This window comes from Eretmochelys imbricata, chromosome 7 (assembly GCF_965152235.1).
Source record: "Eretmochelys imbricata isolate rEreImb1 chromosome 7, rEreImb1.hap1, whole genome shotgun sequence".
NCBI classification, from domain to species: Eukaryota; Metazoa; Chordata; order Testudines; family Cheloniidae; genus Eretmochelys; species Eretmochelys imbricata.
Genome location: NC_135578.1, coordinates 103,574,307 through 103,595,416, shown reverse-complemented (window position 1 = coordinate 103,595,416; position 21,110 = coordinate 103,574,307). Strand labels below are relative to the sequence as shown.

Below are 21,110 nucleotides of genomic sequence, written 5' to 3'. Positions count from 1 at the left end.
AAATTGGTTAGTCTCTAAGGTGCCACAAGTACTCCTTTTCTTTTTGCGAATACAGACTAACACGGCTGTTACTCTGAAACCTGATATCATCATAGTGGTTAGTATAGCTCCCCACATGTGCTAGTTTAAAATATAACCTTAGTCACAAATGAAAGCTTTTTTACCTCAATTTTAAGGTTGCTCTGTTCTCCTTGTACTGACACACACATAGCTAAAGTCTCAACAGACATTTATTGTAAGTGGCGATTTAAAAAAAACAAACAAAACCTCTACTAGATGTACCCTGATGACTTAAATATCTTTATTTGCTCCAAGCAATACCAAAAATATTTTTGTTGTAGGGATAACAACAAGCCAATAAACGTGCTAACAGGAATTGACTATTGGTTGGACAACTTAATATGTAACGTCCCAGAGCTTGTGATGTGTTTTCATGTTAATGGAATTGTTCAGGTAAGTCCTGACGTCTTACATTTATGTCCACTTTACCAATTCTTTGATTAATTACCAGCTTCACCATTATGAATGGTTATGTGGGAACTGGTAGCAACATTGCACTAGAAAAGTTCTTATAAACCTTTTTTTTGAGAAACTCTTAATACTTCCATTGTTTGTCCCTGCCTTATTTTAAAGACTGACAGCAAACAAAGTCCTGGGGCTAGAGATGTCACTCTTGTTAGTTCCATGAAATTCTGTTCAGATGTGGCTGAAGTGATGAACAATTTAAAAAGAGCCCCCTCTGCCCCCCCCCCGCCACCCGAAAATGGGTTAACAGCCACGTCCTGCTGCTAGCTAATGTACATACTTCTACCATTTGAAATACAGGACTGTGTGGTTTAGTGCTGAAGGTATTCAGAATTCAAGCCCTGCTGAAGATGCATGAAGGGGACATTTAGTTCGCTTTGTTTCCTTACAAATACAGAAACCTAGGAAATTACAAATCAGACATTAAAAGAATGTTATCAATGTTGAAAAGTCAAGCACTTGTAAATCTGGAATGTCCTAACTTTCAGGTGAAACCTTAATATTCTCTCTCCTTGTGTATTGTGATAGTGTCTTTAATTACATGATTGCATATGTAGTTTGTTTCCACAGGACTCCTGCCTCATTTAGTGTACAACTGGATGCACAAGGAGGTAGAATTAAGGATGCCTGGGCAACTGTAACTCTTGGATTTTTTATTTATTTATTTATTTATTTTTTACTTTTGAGTGCTTGATTTTTGTAATCTAAACAATGTTCTTTTAACATAATCTTTGTATTTAGGATATATATTGTGGTAGCACCTGGAAGCAAGCTAGGTGGAAGCCTGTTGTGTGAAGTGCTCTGTAAACATGAAAGGGCCCAGTGTCAGCATTTCCATTTTGAACTATCATTTGTTGATATTTATAGGTGTATCTTGTAACTCCCTCCAAATTTTAAGAAGTGTACAATTCTAAACTCACTGTAAACTTAATTTTGCAGATTTGAAAAATCTTAAATTATATAGCAGTCTTGAAATTTGTAAAGAAAATACAGAAATGTGGTTATAAACTAGTGTGTAGTAAAAGTCTGTACTGACTGGAGGGCAGATCCATATTTTATTTAAATTATTAATATATACTGAGACAACAGAGTTGTTAATTAACTGTAAACCGTATAGTCTAAGCCAATCTGTTCAGCATAACCACATTCATTCTGCATCATTTTATTGAGATTACTGTATGTGTTAAATGCCAGTCCACAGAATTTCGCTTTAAGTTTGGCCCTGATAAGTCCTTATATTAAAACAAAGGGGTATAAGCGGTAAAATTACACAAACATAATTGGATGCAGCACTAAATTCATAACTCACAATTTTGAGGGCTTTCAGTATTAATAAACATTAATAATGGAACTCCTGTTTTCAATTTAATGGATGATGAAAGGCTTCTCTGTTTGTATAGCCAACCTTAGTATATATTATGAGGATTTTTCAATATGTTTAAAATACATTCTATACAGAAATATGAAATGATCAAGACTGAAGATATTCCCAATTTGGAAAACTCCAATTTTTCTACCAAAGTGATAAAGGATATTGCTCAAAATATCTTATCTTTTCTGAAATCTAACTGCACCAAAGAAGGGCATACTTACTGGCTATTTAAAGGTAAGCAATTCCTTGGTTGGGTTAATAAATGATGTTTGAGACCTATATATTGTCAGATTGGCTAATGGAAAAATCTTCTCTTTCAGCAAGTGGAAGCGATATAGTAAAGCTCTATGACCTCACCACTCTTTGTGAAGAAACCGAAGATAAATACCAAAACCCTTTCACAATGCCTGTGGCAATTCTCTTGTACAAGTAAGCGTGTCTTACAGAAGCAAAACTGTTGCAATATTTAATTTACTTAGATTTAAATGTAAGACATTAAATGTCTGACTTGGGCACTAGGTACTCTGGCCACCAGCTAAAAATGCAATCCAAAAATCATAAAACCAAAACATCACCACATTCCCCTTATACGTACAACAATCAGCCAACCAAATCATGATATTAACTGAATCAGTCTCTCCATTCCTCACATTTCTCTGTCACCTGAGTGCTTCCCTAGAAGCCTACTCAAAAAGATGGGCTTTGCAGAATGCTTAGATGTGCAGGAAATAATAAGAAAAAAATGGTAATAGACACTTCAATGATATTTCTATGTCTATTCTGATCAACTTTTTTTTAGAGTTGCCTGCAATATGATGATGAAAAAAAACCAGAACAAGAAACACTATGGCACTATCAGAACATTACTCCTTAATTGTGTTAAGTTATTGGACAAAGCCAGACATCCACAAGTAAGAATTCTATTTTAATACATTTTTTTACTACAGAGAGATGTGTAGCTTGTATATAATGAAAATACGGATATTGATGATGTACCTTCAACTAAAAGCACCAATAAGGTAACCAAATGCTATATTAATTACAGTGTGATTGCAACATGTTAGTGAGCTAATCTCATCCTCTTATGCAGTGGCAGTGGATCTTGGTTATAAAAGTTCCCTGGACTGAAAAGTGACAATTCAAATGTCCCTGCATGAGCGTGCTTTTCTTTTTTTTTTGGCAGAACCTCACTTTTCTTATTTTGAAGCTCAAATCACCAGTATGGGTCTAAAATCCCTCCTTATGATTAAATTAAAACTTCACATGAACTTTTCCTTGGGGGAAGTTGTGTAATCAAGATCAAGGCTCTTTCATGCTTAACGCTTTACAAACACACATTAAGAAACCAGACTCTGTACTGAAGAGCATCCAATCTAAATAGACAAGACAGCCAGAAGGTAGGAGGGAGAATCAGACTTGAATGGCAGGTCAGTGACAGGGCCAGGAATAGAACCGAAATCTCTTGACTTCTATACACTAGACTGTGATGCCTCCCAAGTTACTGATTTGGCATCTTACATATCCAGCAGCAGTACGAAAGGCAGTAGAAATGTCTAAAGCAGTGGTTCCCTAACTTAAACAACCTGTGAACCCCTTTCAATAAAATGTCAAGTCTCGCAAACCCCCTCCTAAAAATGAATATTTCCAGGGATTTTCTCCTTAACCTGAGTGTCAATTTATAAAAGCAGTGATCTTGGAAATTTGTTTTTTATGACATGCTTATTACACACTATTATTATTATTTATCATTACAGGTGGTTTCCTAACCTAGATTTAAAACATTTTCTTCAGACTGTTACTGTTGTCAACTGAAAACTGACTCCATATATGTGAAAGGCAGATCATGAAACAACCAAATGGTGGTTGTCATCTGGACTCGGTGTATAGCTTAGAACATACTGAATTAAATTATCAGTAGGATGCTCTGGATCAGAGTTGTGAAGTGACATAAAAATCTTAAAATATAGTATTACAGCTCATGGATCACTTTTTAAATGGTGTATCACCATGGTAAAGACCATAATGTTAGCTTTCACTGTCTACTTCGTTACATCTGTATTTTGGTATTAAACATAGTGTTGTGGGGGGCGGTAAGGGAAGGGATCCTGAACTGTCTTCCATTCCTTACCTAATCTAAGGTAATCCTTACCATGCCTGACTAATCTAATCGCCTTCTATGATGAGATTACTGGTTCTGTGGATGAAGGGAAAGCAGTGGATGTATTGTTTCTTGACTTTAGCAAAGCTTTTGACACGGTCTCCCACAGTATTCTTGTCAGCAAGTTAAAGAAGTATGGGCTGGATGAATGCACTATAAGGTGGGTAGAAAGTTGGCTAGATTGTCGGGCTCAACGGGTAGTGATCAATGGCTCCATGTCTAGTTGGCAGCCGGTGTCAAGTGGAGTGCCCCAGGGGTCGGTCCTGGGGCCAGTTTTGTTCAATATCTTCATAAATGATCTGGAGGATGGTGTGGATTGCACTCTCAGCAAATTCCCAGATGATACTAAACTGGGAGGAGTGGTAGACACGCTGGAGGGCAGGGATAGGATACAGAGGGACCTAGACAAATTGGAGGATTGGGCCAAAAGAAATCTGATGAGGTTCAATAAGGATAAGTGCAGGGTCCTGCACTTAGGACGGAAGAACCCAATGCACAGCTACAGACTAGGGACCGAATGGCTAGGCAGCAGTTCTGCGGAAAAGGACCTAGGGGTGACAGTGAACGAGAAGCTGGATATGAGTCAACAGTGTGCTCTTGTTGCCAAGAAGGCCAATGGCATTTTGGGATGTATAAGTAGGGGCATAGCGAGCAGATGGAGGGACGTGATCGTACCCCTCTATTCGACGTTGGTGAGGCCTCATCTGGAGTACTGTGTCCAGTTTTGGGCCCCACACTACAAGAAGGATGTGGATAAATTGGAGAGAGTCCAGCGAAGGGCAACAAAAATGATTAGGGGACTGGAACACATGATTTATGAGGAGAGGCTGAGGGAACTGGGATTTTTAGTCTACAGAAGAGAAGAATGAGGGGGGATTTGATAGCTGCTTTCAACTACCTGAGAGGTGGTTCCAGAGAGGATGGTTCTAGACTATTCTCAGTGGTAGAAGAGGACAGGACAAGGAGTAATGGTCTCAAGTTGCAGTGGGGGAGATTTAGCTTGGATATTAGGAAAAACTTTTTCACTAGGAGGGTGGTGAAACACTGGAATGCGTTACCTAGGGAGGTGGTAGAATCTCCTTCTTTAGAAGCTTTTAAGGTCAGGCTTGACAAAGCCCTGGCTGGGATGATTTAATTGGGGATTGGCCCTGCTTTGAGCAGGGGGTTGGACTAGATGACCTCCTGAGGTCCCTTCCAACCCTGATATTCTATGATTCTATAATCACTAATCTAGTGACTTCTAGTTCCAAATTTATTGTTGCTCCTCCTTGCACCTAGGTGGTGACCACCTCCACTTCCTGGTTCTCATCACTGGTTGCTCTTATTCATGCATTGTGACCTCAAAACAGCTACTGCTATTTCCTGAAGTACCTGTTTCATAGATACATAGAGGGCTTCAGTTTTCAAAGACGTCCACTAAATACAAAGCCTTCCTTGAACAGTAAAAAAATTTATGGTGGGGGTGGGAGAAGAGCAGAAAAAGTAGATATAATAGGTGAGACTTTCAGACTGTTTTTCACAAGAGACTTCATAGCAGTGGTGTTAATGACTTTTTTTACAGTCTTCCTCCAAATGAGGTGTTTAGACTGCTGAACAGACAAAATACAACTAAAGACCAAAATATAATAAACCATAGGAGCTGATATAAGCTTTTTGCATGAACACTCACTGGCTTTTAAAAAATGTTTTTTTTAAATCGAGATAACTAACAGTACATACATACATCACCTCAAAAATAACTTGTAGTCTATCTCTCTCTGGTTTTATACTACCATCCACCACAGTAGTTTGCAGCTGACTTATGCCAATATGTGAAATGAACTTTTATAAAGCCAGATGGTTAGCCAAAAAGTTCATTGATTTATCCAGAGGTTTGCCTCACCATAGTCATGGACTTATTTACATGCCTGAGAAAATCTGGATATACTGTGTGTGGAATTGTATTAAACTAATCTTCAAGTGTGGCTATGATCAGAAAACCTTTTTTTTTTTTTTTTTTAAACAGAAGGTTATATAAGAGAGAAGACAAATGTAGTATTTTATTATTTATTTGTAGTATTCTACAAAGAATCCCTGTCGTAAACCTGTTAGGCACTGCAGAAAACACAGAACAAGAAGCCAGTCCCTGTCCCAAAAAGCTTACAACCTACGTATAAGACAAGAGACAACAGATGGATAGAGACAGACCGATGGAATATAATGGAACAATGAGATAGTAGTAGTAAATATAATAGACTGTGTTCTCAGCACACTAGCCATCCAGATCACACAGGAAAGGAGGGTTTTGAAGGAGGATAATGATTTCATGGGGAGCGTCTCCTAAGCACGAGGGCAGCATAGCAAAAAGAATGAAGGTGCCAGTATGAAATATTAACAAGTGCGGAATGGGCCAACTGGAGGTGAGAATTGACCTTTCAATACTGAATGTGAGATAGATCGGGTGGGAATAGATCATGATGGGCCTTGAAAGTGAAGACAGGTAGTTTGTTTCATATGATAAAGAAGGTGCCATAGAAGGTACCCAAAGAAAGGGATGACATGGTCAAAGCTACAGGCTAAGAAAATTATCTTTGCAGCTGCATGCCAAATGGGTATCAGTGGGGCACAATTACATTTGTCAGGCCCACAAAGAAGGGTGTTGCAGTAATCAAGATATGAGATGAGGAGAGCCTGGACACGAGTCTTAGCTGTGTGGATGGTTAAGAAAGAACATATTGTTGGGCATGTCTACATGAAACTTCCTGCATATGAAACTGTGCTCTAAATCTATAGCACTCCACTGTGTTATGCCCTGACCGTGAGGATGCTACTCCTGTGCACTAAAGGGTCCCTAGTATGTCCCTATTAGAGGGCTGTAGATTAACACTTCACCTTGCCATGCAGTACATGTTTCTGTAGATATGCAGTATTGTGAGCTCCTGTGATATTTTTTTATCGCAACTCTAGCAATGTTGAGAGTTTTTAACCTGTCTCATGAAAACATGAGAGGCTGCCAATTCATGAATTTTCTCTTATTCAAAGTGGCTACCATCTCTGTTGTCAATGGGGCTGAAACCGGTAAGATGGCCTCTATTTCCCTACAGTCTATCTACATGTGGAAGTGCCCTTAATGAAGTTGGTTGATACCTGGCACTGTTCTCAGTGAGGCTGAAGCTGCACTGAGAGGCAAAATGGCTGACACGCTATGGTTCAGGAGGGCTAGACAGGACACCGGGACTATGAGATCTGCTGAGACACTGTGCAAGATGGATGAAACAGAATGAGTAGGAGTGGGATGCTGGGGGGCCCAAGAGGCAGATTTTGGAATTGTAAGGGAATGGGGAGCAGGGGCTGTGGCGGCATATGGGAGGCAGAATGGGGGTTCAGAGAACAGCAATGGGGTGGGAGACAAAGACCATAGAATGGGAGCCCCCTCAGCCTGGGGATAGTGGTGGGTGTGGGCAGTCCTGTCTGAGCAGCCAGGGGAAGGCAGTGCTGTGTTGCCAGCTCTTGCAAATAGATCACGAGTCATGAGATTTTGGCAGCTGCAGGAGGAGCTCTCACAATGATGCAAGCAGCTCCTCTGATCCTGTGATTTTTTTTTCAGGGCTGAGCACATGGGCAAAGCTTTGTGAGAGCCTTGGAGCACAGGACACAGATGGGTCTTGCCACTGAGCTCTGCCTTGAATGGCCTTATAGCAGAGAGGATGGTCCTTGGAGAGATGTGGAGCGGGAAGTCAGGGGAAAGTCCGGACCCAGCAGCTACGCTTTCTTGTCTCCCACTGCCTGGGATGACTTCTCTACTTGCGATCCAGACTGAGGAGAAGGGAGTGTCAAGATAGGAAAATATATGGCAGTTTCCCTGTTATCCTCTGCTCACTCCTAAGATAGTAAGTGGTGTCTCCATCTGAGCAGCCAAGTCGAGGCATGCATTTTTGTGTGCATTAAAGATTGACTTTTCACCTAAAATTCACACACTCACAGAAGAAGAAAGGGAAGTTAAGTCAAGAAGTAACAAAATACGTGGCATGATGATATCCTCATGCTGTCTGGGGCCAATCTCATGATTTTGGGGGATCTGGTTTGTGATTTTTTTTTTTTTTTTTGGATAACTTCAGGCTGGCAATACTGAATATAGCCTGCGTGTGAGGACCCAGAAAATGGGCCGACTTGAAGATAACACCCAGGTTACAGGTCTGAATAACCGGTAGAATGATGATCATGTCCACAGTCGTTGAGAGAGGAGATAGCAGGGAAGGTTTGGAGAGGCAAGATTAAGAGCTCTGTTTAGCTATATTGAGCTCAAGCTGATGGTTAGATATCCACAAGGAGCTGTTGGAGAAAGAGAATGAGACTGTAGTTTGAACAGAAAGAGATGGGTCTGGAGTAGAGAGGTAGAAGTAAAGGCCTGCAGCCTGAAGCTAGCTTTGAAACTCTGTAGAAGTGTATTGCTGTTTTGCTGGTAGTCAGGCTTGATCTCAAATGACCGAGTTACTTTCTGTGTCAAGAAATGTGGCAAGAGGGATACAAAGTAATATGGAGAGGATCGCCAGGAACAGTCTACTTAGGAGGGAGCTGAAGCTAAAGTTTACTACATTCCTACCTCAGGGGTTTTGTTACTTTATAAAGAATAAAGGCAAACCTCCAAAATGGGATAAATTTTGACCACAACCTGTTATATGACCACAACCTGTTGCATTGAGAGTAGGGTTGGGATCTTGACCCTTTATAGGGTTGTAACTTCTTAGTTTCCTGTAAGTTGTTTTTGTCACGCATATCTGCAGAGCCAGTTTCTGCTTTGTGCACCAGTGGTGTGTTTATCTTTAAAATTCTAATTTCAAGTTTTAGTGTTCGCAGTGATGGATGTATTTGAGCTTGATTTTTCTTGATAATGGAGCTAAGGTTGGAGAATGTTCTTGTAAATTTAAGCAGATTTAAACTTATTCTTCATTAGTAACCTTCACATTGATGAATAATACCTTTGGATAATCAGAATATAATACCTTGTATATCAATAGTGCCTTTCATCCAAGTATTTGAAAGCTTGTGACCATATTAATTAACCTTTTCAAATATATTATGCCTGTTTTTGTAGATGAATAAACTGAGACCTTGAGCTGAACGCTATCGTGCAGCTAATCTGAAGCAGTCAGAAATAAAATCCAGAAGTCATCTTCTCCCCCTCCCTCCTACTCCCCCCCCCCCCCCCCCCCCGCAGACACTGCTCTGATCAACTGTTCGTCTTGCTACCTTTCAATTGTAGAGTCACTTCTTAACCTAACGTTAAATGTTCCATTACAGGACTTCTACAGTGCAAAAGGTTTAACATCCATATCTGTACAGTCCATGTGGACTGTATCTTAGTAGAAGTCAAATACTATTAAAAATGACTAAAAGTTGTTAAGGGAGAGTGATCCTGGAAGAGCAGTTTAGTTTTGACCACTAAACAGCTGTAAATTTAAATGTATTAATACACTTTAAAAAACCCCACAGACCATTATTCTTTTACTGTAGTGGCAGTCTTTTTTTAAATTGGCTATGACGTTTTAAGCATATTAATATCTATTTGCATGCACTGGTTAGGGATTTTGCAGGAACCTGTACAGTCTTGTGTGTGCATTTATTGGACCCTTTTCTAAACTTGTTCTTTGTCTCAGAGTGGAAAGATGCAAACTTCTATTTGAGTAGTCTATTTAAAAACTTGTTAGTAACTTGTAGTGGGGTACACTAAAATACTTTTTTTTTTTTAATAAGATTATTGCTTCAGCAAATTATATGCTCTCAGAACTCTTCCAGTTAGATGAGCCTAAAAAAGAAGGTGCAGAGTTTCCTTTAAATGGGAACTCTGATGAAAGTTATAGTGAAGAGGAAGAAGAAATGCCGGATAGTGATGAAAATGGTTCCTACAGCACCAGCTCCGATCCACCAGATGACAATAAAGCAGTAGCTGTAATCAAATCTGTTGGAGAGTTATCAGTACCAGAAAAATATAAATCTATTCACCAAATACGGGTAAGTTACTAACAAGCTGTGCTGAATTTAAGAGGGTGGGAGGGGGAAACTTGAAATGAACATAGTGCGACTTGTATTGTCAAAATATAGTTAACTGGGAGCAGTTCCTTTTATTAAAAAAGGAACTGTCTAAAGACCTTTATGCCACCAGTTATTTGTGTACCTCAGATGAATTGGAATATTGGCAGAAAGGAAATAAAAACTTTGGGCCGAATTGTGGCTCTCTGAGTTTTATCCTATTGCAGATGCAAATGAATATTTTTTTTGTTTTATTATCTTGTGTGTGTATTCTACTTGCCTGTTAATTTCTGCATAGCCACCTATAGAGAAATTACTCATCCTTGTTGTAGGAATATTCTGAATATGGAATGGTACTTAACAGCTGTTGAGAATTAAGGGCGGTCCATACTAAAACATGTGATTTACCAGCATATCTCTGGAATGTACCTTAACAGCTTGACATGCAGAGAATCTGAGTGTTACCTCCCCACAAAACCATGGAGTTACTCCTCAGCTCCCTCCTTGTCCTCTCTCAGAATTTAGGAATCTTTGTTTAAAAGTTTGGTTGTGTTGAAGCCATTCTGAGGGAAGAAATCTTACCTTCTGCCCTACTTACGGGTATGAAAAGATGAATTAGGCAGCGTTAGTGTAAGCCATAATGCTGTCTGCATGCACCTCGGTCATAAATTTTCCAAAAACTTGTCTGGTATATGCTTCCATAATATGTAGATGAACAAAAATATAATGCAATTACCATCTGTCAGACTTCACCAAAGCAGCTTTTCATTAGTACAATATCTAAAACAACCAAATAATGTGAAACTGAGTTTTGTCATTTAGCTCCCAAATGTTAACAATGTTTCACTTTGCCTCTTGACAGTTAATTAAGCCATATCTGTGGCAGTGAAGCGCTTGATTGCCTCATGCTTAGTTATCCTTCTGCAACATGTATATCATATCAAAAAGGTTGACTTTTCTTACAAGTCCCTATGCCAAATAACCGAGAGAGACTGATATTCTGCAAAATCAATCACCCATGGTGGTTTGATATGCTGCAAGCTTTAGTATCTCAAGGCCCCACTGCTGAAAATGTAGCACCCTGTTGGTGGTAGAAGCCCTACACTGATTTTTCTTCTTAAAACTCAGATTCATAACTGGAGGGTACTGCACTTCTATTTGCAGGGTTTGGATTGATATTATACTGGCAGGATTTCATCTTTCTCCCATACTAAAAGTTGGTCAATGAAGATTGTTCCTGTCATTTAGAAAAGATGGTTAGGGTGAAATTCATCCCTCGTTGCACAGTTAGAGTAATGGGTTATGTGGAAGAAAATAGAATTTACACACCTGCCCGCCTGCTCCCTCCCTTACCTCCTTCTAGGGTGTGGGGCTTCATTGCAGTCACTGTATGGCTGCTTTTCTGGAAAAAGGCTGCTTTCCTTCTGTGGCCCTTATTTTAGGATTTTGGGTCACTAAAACAAACTGGTTATGAATTTTGGTCAGTTTTGGTAAATCTAGTTAAACCCTACAATGACAGTATCTTCAGTTCCTGAAGTAAAGGAAAGAAATGTTGTGGTCTAGATATAGTATGAAGTTTAACATATTTCATGAATGGGCTTCGTTATAGTTTGTTAACATATCCCAATAAACTGGATTTTGCTGTCTATCTTTTAAAGCTTCGTAGTTAGTTTGCTTGTATTTTTTTTAAGTAGGTCTGCCTTCCTAAAATTTTTTTTTTTTAATTAAGCCTAGTTGTGCATTTCCTGTTTGCCATGACACTGAGGAACGGTGTAGACTTGTGCTCAGCTATGTTCTAGAGGTAAGTTTCCTAATGCTGTTGTGTTTTGGTATGTTTATATTTAGTTCACCTTCCAAGTAAATACTTAATGAAAGGCTTTTTCTTTTTAAAGGGCTTGAAATCTGTTGACAGCAGCATTAAAAAAGATGGTGACCTCCCTGCAGCCGACCCCACCACCCCAATCCCATTAAAATACGAAGATGAATCCACGAGTGGTGGTCCTGAGTGTCTGGAAAAACAGATGGCTTTGTTTTTAGACAAAAGTAAGCTGAATTGTTTTGCAAATAGGACCTTTTCAATGGCACAGCACACTGCTGCTATTTTATTTTGATCGTCTAAACAATGTACTTGTGAATCATCAATTACGCCATGCACTGAAAAAGCAAAAAAGGATATTGCACACAAACAGAAGTGGAGAATATAGGCCTCTCCTTTTAAATATGAAAAGAAACAGGACAGTAGGGATTCTTTTAGCATATTAAAGATCCTTTTATAGTAAGTACATAAGGTTACTGCATTTTATTTAGATGTGGCTTGCCACTGGCTTCCATAAAGATTTCATTTTGTTCATAGATTGTGATGTAGTGCCCCCTTTAGATTTTTTTTTGGCAGCTTTAGGTTTTGTCACTTAAATATTATCTTTATAAGACTATGGATTTTGGCAATAATTTTAGTGTCAACATCATGCTCTTTGCTGTGCTACACATGCGCATGTTGCCAACATATAAAACATTAACAAGGATATTATTTGCTTGCCTTGCAGTTATAATTCTGCCTTTTATGCAAGAACTGTAGGAAATATTTGAATAAAAATGTCTTAGTTGAGTGTGTTTTAAATCACTAAAGCTGCAATAGCCTGCATTTACTGCTTCACTATAGTATCGGAGCACCTTACTATAGTGTTCTGGCTCTATGTAAAAGAGCAATAAGACACAGTTGTCCTATAACTATAATTCAAAAAACAAATGTAGGGGTTCTTAGATGTGTAATTAAAATTTAACGTTTAGTTGGAGTTTCCTTCCATTAATCCAGTAGTTTAGTTGAAAGCTGAATTGGCTGCTAAATTTTTTTTTTCTGGGAGCTGAAAATGACAAGGTATTTAAGAGTTAACTTTTTAGAATATATATTAAACATTGAAATCTAGCTTTAAATAGCTATATTGTGGTAGATGAAATATTAAGAAGATTATTGCCATGAAGGTAGGTAGTGACTATTGCTTCCAAGATATAAAATAATACCGCTATGCTTTGCCAACTCTCAAACCAAAAAAGTATACTAAAATTTCCCAAGTCTGTCTTAATGAATAATCACGGGACAGGTCTACTATTTCTCCTCCAACTTTGATTTACAGCCGATGGTGTCACTTGGAAGTCGGTGACTTGTAGATCTGCAAAGGACATATTGAGCGGTTTTTTCCCCATAATCGGTCCAGAATTTAAGACTAAATATACCACCAAATAGCTGCATTACAATCTGAGCTAGGATAAACACCTAAGCAGTACCTCTGATTTAAGTCTCCCTTTTCAACTTTTGATAGCAGCAAAAGGAACTAACTCAAGTCTTTCAGAGTACCAGCTAGTGTTTGGATAATAGAGATTGAATTTAAACTAGACCAAGAAATTTCGAAGATAGGTGAGAAACAAAGTTTCTCCCTTTATTGTACCTATGCTTTTGTTGTGCAAAACGTGTAGTATCATGCTCCTCCTGAAATCTTTCCCATACATGAAGAAAGAGTTGGGGGAGGCAGGATTAACAGTAGTTTTCCCTCAAATTTAATGTTTTAAAAAGAACCTTTTCTGACACCCACTGCACTGTGTCTGAATTGTTTAGGTTGTCTGTATGATGTATCATACTTGTCCAGAAAGAGAGGTGTGCTCTTCTCCAGGCTGACTTAACGATGTGATCCTATAAGCCAGACCCTGGGGTCTGCCTTCCTGTACAGAAATGAGTCTCTGGCCTGAATATTGTAGAACTTTATCTGCTTCAAAGCCCCCTGAACTGGTGCGGCAGAAGCCTTTGGTGCGAGGACCAGGGTCTTTGGCCCAAAGCAGTGGCGCATTCGGTCTGGTACCAGGGCTACTCCAGCATCAAGGAAACAGACTCTTCTGATGAGGCTAAGGATGTCCTGGCACTAACAGGGTGGAAGATTTCAACAGTTCCTTCTTCCAGGCTGAAATTGGACAGTACAGTTTGTCGATTCTGAGCTTATATTAGGGTTGCAAGGATTCAGTACAAACCAAAAAAGTCACATTTGTGGATCTCGCTGCAGCCCCAGCTGTGGGGCAGGGGCGCACAGTCCCAGCTCCATTCCCTGCTTCAGCAGTTGTCAACTGAAGCCAAAGAAGTCACTGAGGTTCTAGTCAAGTCATGGAATCCGTGACTGCTGTGACCTCTCTGACTAAATCGTATTCTTATGGATTAGATTTAAGATTTACTTATTTTATTTTTGTATTTATAGTGGGCTCATTTCAAAAGGATAAACATTCCAGTCAATCAGGAATGATTCCTGGATCATGGCAGTATAAAATGAAACTCCAGCTGATTCTGAAGTCATCGAAGGCTTATTATGTTCTATCTGATGCTGCTATGAGTCTTCAGAAATACGGAAGAGCATTACGATACATTAAGTTAGCTTTACAGTGCCATGGTAAGTAATTGGAGTTCTTAAACAGTGCACATAGACAATGGCAAATACTTCTGCCGCACATTGAAAAAGTCTGTGGCATCTGAGGACTGAATTAGGCACATAAATCCCATGCTTTTAACAAATATATTATAATAAAGAACTGGCTTGGGCTAGTTGGACGCAGGGAAGCCTTTTAGTTTAGATCATAGGTTTCTTCTGTCTCATTCCCTTTGTCCCCATTACAAAATGATAACAATTTGCACAAGTGGCAGTTCCCCTTTGAAGGCAGAGGGGCAGGAATCAGCGTATAGACTGGGACTTGAAGTCTGGTGCCTGGAATGTGTAGACAGGCTAAAATAGCACCTTTATTCATTATATTTGGCTTGAGCTAGTCTTACATATTCCTCATTTTCAGAAGTGCTATATTCACTCAGAAACTTTAAATAGATACCCATAGAGTGGAGTGCGTCTCCAACTAATACTGAGACTTTGAGTAGAATGATGGAGAATATTCTGATTCTGTTTCCTGGTTATAACACTGAGAGTTTGAATAATCAGAAAATATAATAGCTTTAAAGTGAAATTCTATTCTGTTTAAAAAAAAAAAAAAAGTGCATTGTGCTTTGCCAAATTCATTGTTGTTCAGTGAATTGAGATCAAGCTCTATTTGTTAGTAAAAATATGTGAGGGGAATAGTTTCTCATTGTCATCCCTAGAAAATCAGTCTGAGATTTGAAAGTCAAACTCTTCTTCCTGGTTCGTACATAATCGTTAGTAATAAAAATTCTGTAGGCCAAATCCTGCCTTCAGTTATACCTGTGAAAATCCTATTGTCTTCAGTGGTTTTACACAGTTATAACTGAGGGCAGGTTTAGACCTTGCATTTGTAGGTTAGTTAACAGTTCTGTGTGAGCAGGGATAGAATTCAGTCCATCCTCCTTATCTGTAATTGCTGTGCAGTTGTAACAGGGATAAAAAGTAGTACCTGGCTCAAACTACACATACAGGGATCAGAACTGTTGTGTAAGATGTCACCAGTCTTACATGGTCACTCTTCTACGAATAGTAAAATTTGGGTTCTATATGTCTCAAATCTCTTCGTGCTTAATTTTGCTTTCTTGGGTTCCCCCCCACCAGATACTTACTGCTGCCTCTGCACCAATATGCCTGCTGAAGTGCTACTGTTTCTTTGTCAATGTTTAACCCTTTGTGGTGATATCCAGCTAATGCTTGCCCAGAATGCAAACAACAGAGCTGCGTATCTTGAAGAATATAACTACCAAACAAAAGAAGATCACGAAATATTGCACAGTCTTCATAGAGAATCCAGCTGTCAAGGTATAACATCAAAATAATAATATATTTGGCTGAATTAGTGTGGTCCTATCAGCCAATACTTATCCCACAGTGTTTCCTCAGATTTTGGCAAAACGGTATAGTATATCACTCCTGAGGTTGGGGGAACCTTATGGTGCTTTGGTGCTATTTCTTTCTTGTCAAAAAGAAAGCTGAACATAGAAATTAAAATAGCTTTTTAGGCATATGGCTTTTCTGGAGAGTATATGATAAAATCATGTACTTTAAATATATCTAGAGTTTAAAAAAAATTCTTCACATCTTTCAAGTAATGGCCAAATTGCCTTTCTTTAGGCTCTGTGGAACCCCTTTGATTTTTGGGCACAACTCAGTCATTTTATCAAACCTTTACTATTACACTTTTTTCATAGTCCCTAAAATAAATAACATTTGTTTAGAAAGAATTTATAATTGACATGCAGTTTTTGCTGTTTGTTTTTCCAGTATTTGCATGGGCCACTGACTTGTCTACAGACTTGGAATGTCAGCTTTCGGTTAGCTGCAAGTGCTATGAGGCAGCTAATGAAATCTTGCTTTTTAGTAACTTAAAAAAACAAAATCCAGAGCAGCATACACAAGTACTGAAGAGGATGGGTAACATCAGAAATGAAATTGGAGTATTTTACATGAACCAGGCTGCTGCAGTGCAGACTGAGAGAGTGGGCAAGTATTTTTTTTTCACTTGTTATACACTATTCTATTCAGGGGTTTACATCAAACAGTGTAACAGTAATTATCTTCAGCAACAGTATTTGAGAGATGCCGCCTGAACTCTTCATTCCAGGAAGAAAGGGAATTTCAAAGAACTTCTTTGTAACAGATGCGCTCTCCTGTAGTTAATGGCATATTAGTGCTTCCATTACAAGCAGTGTTTTTCAGGGTACTCCACCTTACACGTGAACACCTTAGTCTGTACTAAAATATGGAATATAAGACTCTGGAGAAACTTTATAGTAGTTATAATTCCCTGGAAAAAATATGAATGCTAGCACAATTGTCCTCACAAAAATGCCCAATTATAGTCAGGCTATTACTATAGGTAGGATATTATTGCCAAATTTCTGATTTGATGATTATTTTGCTGTCCTTTCTTTTTCTTTAACAAAATAATATTTAGCTGAAATCGAACCTTAATGTTAAACTGTAAGCAACTGGTTATTTAAACAAATTACTCATGGTTACTTCATAGCATAGTATCTGAGTTATTTCTGTCTACTTACAGTAGGAAAGAAGTGGTATCTGAGTACTTTGAGATAGCTGAGAAAATTGTCTTTTTAATGGTCATTGTCTTACCAGGTCTTTGTTAACTTTCAGTGGTTTTCGACTTAATGTTATCAGAAGGCACTGACTGTTTTCAGCAAGGCAGTACATGGTAGCATCTGTTGACTTATTCAGAATTTCAACCACTTTGTGACACTAACCCCAAAGCCTACATCATTGCTAGTTGCCAAAAGATAATGGATTAAGTTTTCCTTTGCTCTGGCCAAGACCGAGCCCTCTTGGTGAACTATTAAGTCTTCAGTCTTGACTTGTATGCTTTTCTGGAATTTAACACTATAGAAACATGAGAACAATAATTTAATATAGATGTTGATGGTTTAAAAATCTTTAAGAAGCTTGAATGAAATTGTAAGACCTTTTGCCCCCTCCCCCCTTTTGATCTAGTGAGCAAAAGTGTATCTACAGCAGAGCAGCAACTGTGGAAGAAAAGCTTCTCTTGCTTTGAAGAAGGGATTCATAACTTTGAATCAATTGATGATGCAACCAATTCTGCCCTTCTTTTATGTAACACTGGAAGACTGATGCGAATTTGTGCTCAAGCACATTGTGCTGCCGGAGGAGATTTTAAGCGAGAATTTTCCCCAGAAGAGGCCCTTTACTATAATAAGGTAAAAGGCTTGTTGATCAGCTCGCAGTTCCTCGCTTAAAAGAATGGGCCTTGCTATTTTGCAGTGATTTCCCACTAAGCATGTGCATAAAATAGATTTCTCTGGATGGATCATTTTCTGTAGTTCAGCATTTTCAAACTAATCTTTATTGTGGGGAGTGGTGGATTGGCCTCTGGGTCAACTGGCAGACACATTATGACTATTTCAGGTAAAGCTTTAAATGTAGAAACTAAAAATATTTTGTGTATTGATTTCATATTAATTGAAAGTGTATAGGAAAATACCAAGAATAAACATAACTATGTAAAAATGCTCACTATGAAAAATAACAGGTATGTGTTTTGTCAGTTACAAAAAGTAAAGTTGATGATTGATTTTTTTTTTTTCCCCCCTTCCCCTGACAAGCAGGGAGTTGCTCTCACAAATGCACACTTAATTTGTGAGAGCAATTTCTGTGAAGCAATGTGCTGATTTCAGTATATGCATACAGTCACTTACGCATAGACATTTACATTTGCAGTTACGCATTCAAATTAAGCATGAAGAGGCATGTCCGAGTTTAGAAAATCAGGCCCGTAGTATTTTGATTAGTAGTACTTATTCCAGATCTGATCATCTTTAAAAAGATTGCCGTTTCCTTGCTTACCTTACGTTATACACACAATTTATCAGAGGTAAATAATTTTGATATTTCTCAAGATATGTATTTCTGTTTGTCCTAGGCCTACAATGCCCCTTCTGCAGTGTTTTTGAATTATTACATGCAGCAGTAGTATTGGGACTTGGAAAGTGGTATTTAACAGATGACCTTAAACTAACATTTAACGCTTTTCAGAGTAACAGCCGTGTTAGTCTGTATTTGCAAAAAGAAAAGGAGTACTTGTGGCACCTTAGAGACTAACCAATTTATTTGAGCATAAGCTTTCGTGAGTTGCATCCGATGAAGTGAGCTGTAGCTCACGAAAGCTTATGCTCAAATAAATTGGTTAGTCTCTAAGGTGCCACAAGTACTCCTTTTCTTTTTATTTAACTCTTTAAACTACTTTTATTTCCTCTTTTTAGGAACCAAAAATTTTATATTTTAAACATTCAAAAAATGCATTCAAAATTGAGTTTTCAGATTAGCTATAAAACAGTCCTTAATGGATTTTAGGACCTCAGTGAAAGGAGAGCAAAAATTGTGAACATATCTGATGGAAACACTATAACCAATGAACTTAAAGATCACCCTTGCTATAGTTAAATATTGTCCTTTTTAGATTTTGCATCATTCATTTAATGATTGGACAGATCCCTAAGCTACTAGGAGAAGCTGGGGACATTCAGTCTTCTCCATCTCATTGCTAACTGATTGGTAAAGATCTCAGAAGAAAATAACTTAAGTAGCACTTTTAATTCAAAAGGATTCTCAGGGCTTCCTAAAGTACATAGAAGACCACTGATATACTGTTAAAGTAGAATTTGACAGCACTTTTTAAGATAGAGGGACCTTTTTGTCCTGAACACTGGGACTGAACCCTCCAACTCTTGTGAATAATGCTATGGAATCTTTAGTATCTGTATAAACAAGTCCTCAGTGTGTTAGGTCTTGGGCAGAAATCCTCCTGGCCTCAGAGCTCAAAATATCTGAACTGGACAGTTCATTTTTGCAGGAAAAAGAGCTGGATAGCCTTTGCAGCCTCCTGTACATAAAGCTTGGCTCTGAAGCAGTGTCTTTGCAGTATCATGTTGGAGGTAGGCTTATGGGTGGACAGGGAAGCTGGATGGACCATGACTAGGGAGTGTCTAAAGTACACCACATGTCCCATGTTTGTGGGGGCTAGCTGCTCATTGTATAATGTACTCTGCTTCCAGGATTGGGTGGATTCTGTCCCTTCCCGTGTGTAGCTACCTTGTACCAAGGCCTCCCTTCTACACAGGAGATAAGGATTTCATCCTTATTGCTTAATTTTGCTTCCATTTCCATACCTGCACACTGTAATGTAAACATAATTTGTGTTGTGTATATTTTTAGTCTGAATTAAACTCCAATTTTGTATTTGCATGGTATTGCCAGTTGTTAGATGTAGGAGATGCATGATTTAAATAGATTACAAAAATGGTTCTGAGGAAAATGCTAAGAAAATGTCCAGATGAGTTGTGAAATGCTTCCGTATTAGAATGAGTAAAGCATACTGGATTGTTGCCACTCACTATACTATAAACCCATGTCAATAACTACTACTTTACAACATGTTTATAGGCTATTGATTACTATCTGAAGGCTTTAAGATCACTGGGCAAAAGAGAGATGCATCCAGCAGTTTGGGATTCTGTGAACTGGGAACTGTCCACTACCTATTTTACTATGGCAACTTTGCAGCAGGATTATGCACCATTATCTAGAAAGGCTCAGGAACAGGTAATGAAGGAGGATTTGTAACAACATCCACTGAAACAAACCATTCTTCAGTTTTTTGTGGAGAACAAGCAGAATGGTAGAGAACTCCTGCTCTGAGCCAAAGTGGATACATAACTTGTAAATCTTTATATGATTAAAAACTGTTGTGTAGCAGTTATTGCTAACAGAATATGGCACGTTAAGAAGAGTACACTGTAAAATGGTTATATTGTTGTATCTTTTTTTTCTTTTGTAGAAACTAAAATATAAAGTGCTATGTAAACATCTACAACCTGTTCTTTTATATTGGGTCTTCATGATTTCAAAGTAAATGTTTTGACACTGCAACGTGAAATCTTGTTTTTGTAGATAGAGAAGGAAGTTAGTGAGGCCATGATGAAATCTTTGAAATACTGTGATGTTGATACAGAGTCTGCACGACAACCCCTCTGCCAGTATCGGGCTGCAACTATTCACCACAGACTGGCTTCCATGTATCATAGTTGCTTGAGAAACCAGGTAATAGTCCAGAATATTGAGTTGCATTGTAGATATTTTTTTTTTCTTGTATGCTGTAATTTATGCTCTGTATCTTCTTAGCATATGCGCAACATGTCTCAGGTGGCACATGACCAGGAGTCATCATCAGATTTGGTCCACTCATTAGCTTCCCCGGCTTAGGCTGGGTACTGACAAGGAGTGCTGGGTGTGGGTGAGTGTGTGTGTGTGTACACAAATATAAATACAGTGTGTCCATTATACTCCTGTTTATCTGAAACCCTATTATCCAAACATCTGCATTATCAAATCCCTTCCTTGTTCATCATGTATCTCATGCTGGGGGACAAGGAAGGGATTTGGATAATGCAGCATTTCGGATAATAGAGCAGAAACCCCTGGCTAGGACCAAGAGGATGGTGAACCTGGCCATGAGGGAGGCCCCCTGCTGCTGAATGGCTCCTGCAGCAGTGCAAAGAGCGCTCTGCAGCCCCTGTCATAGGAGTGTCAGCAGGGG

At 38.7% G+C, this 21,110-nt stretch overlaps 1 protein-coding gene across 3 annotated transcripts in view; it reads left to right on the top strand.

Moving 5' to 3' along the window:
* Window positions 1-21,110, top strand: part of EDRF1 (erythroid differentiation regulatory factor 1) — a 49,577-nt gene that overhangs the window by 16,389 nt on the left and 12,078 nt on the right. For 2 of the 3 annotated variants that reach the window (XM_077822925.1, XM_077822924.1), the window contains 13 exons: window positions 342-453; window positions 1,984-2,131; window positions 2,218-2,326; window positions 2,697-2,808; window positions 9,789-10,046; window positions 11,794-11,865; window positions 11,957-12,107; window positions 14,303-14,491; window positions 15,608-15,808; window positions 16,271-16,489; window positions 17,492-17,715; window positions 19,958-20,116; window positions 20,465-20,614. In XM_077822925.1, the coding sequence (XP_077679051.1) occupies window positions 342-453; window positions 1,984-2,131; window positions 2,218-2,326; window positions 2,697-2,808; window positions 9,789-10,046; window positions 11,794-11,865; window positions 11,957-12,107; window positions 14,303-14,491; window positions 15,608-15,808; window positions 16,271-16,489; window positions 17,492-17,715; window positions 19,958-20,116; window positions 20,465-20,614 (2,104 nt within the window). The remainder of the gene's footprint in view (window positions 1-341; window positions 454-1,983; window positions 2,132-2,217; window positions 2,327-2,696; window positions 2,809-9,788; window positions 10,047-11,793; window positions 11,866-11,956; window positions 12,108-14,302; window positions 14,492-15,607; window positions 15,809-16,270; window positions 16,490-17,491; window positions 17,716-19,957; window positions 20,117-20,464; window positions 20,615-21,110) is intronic. The other variant, XM_077822926.1, reaches the window with a different exon arrangement.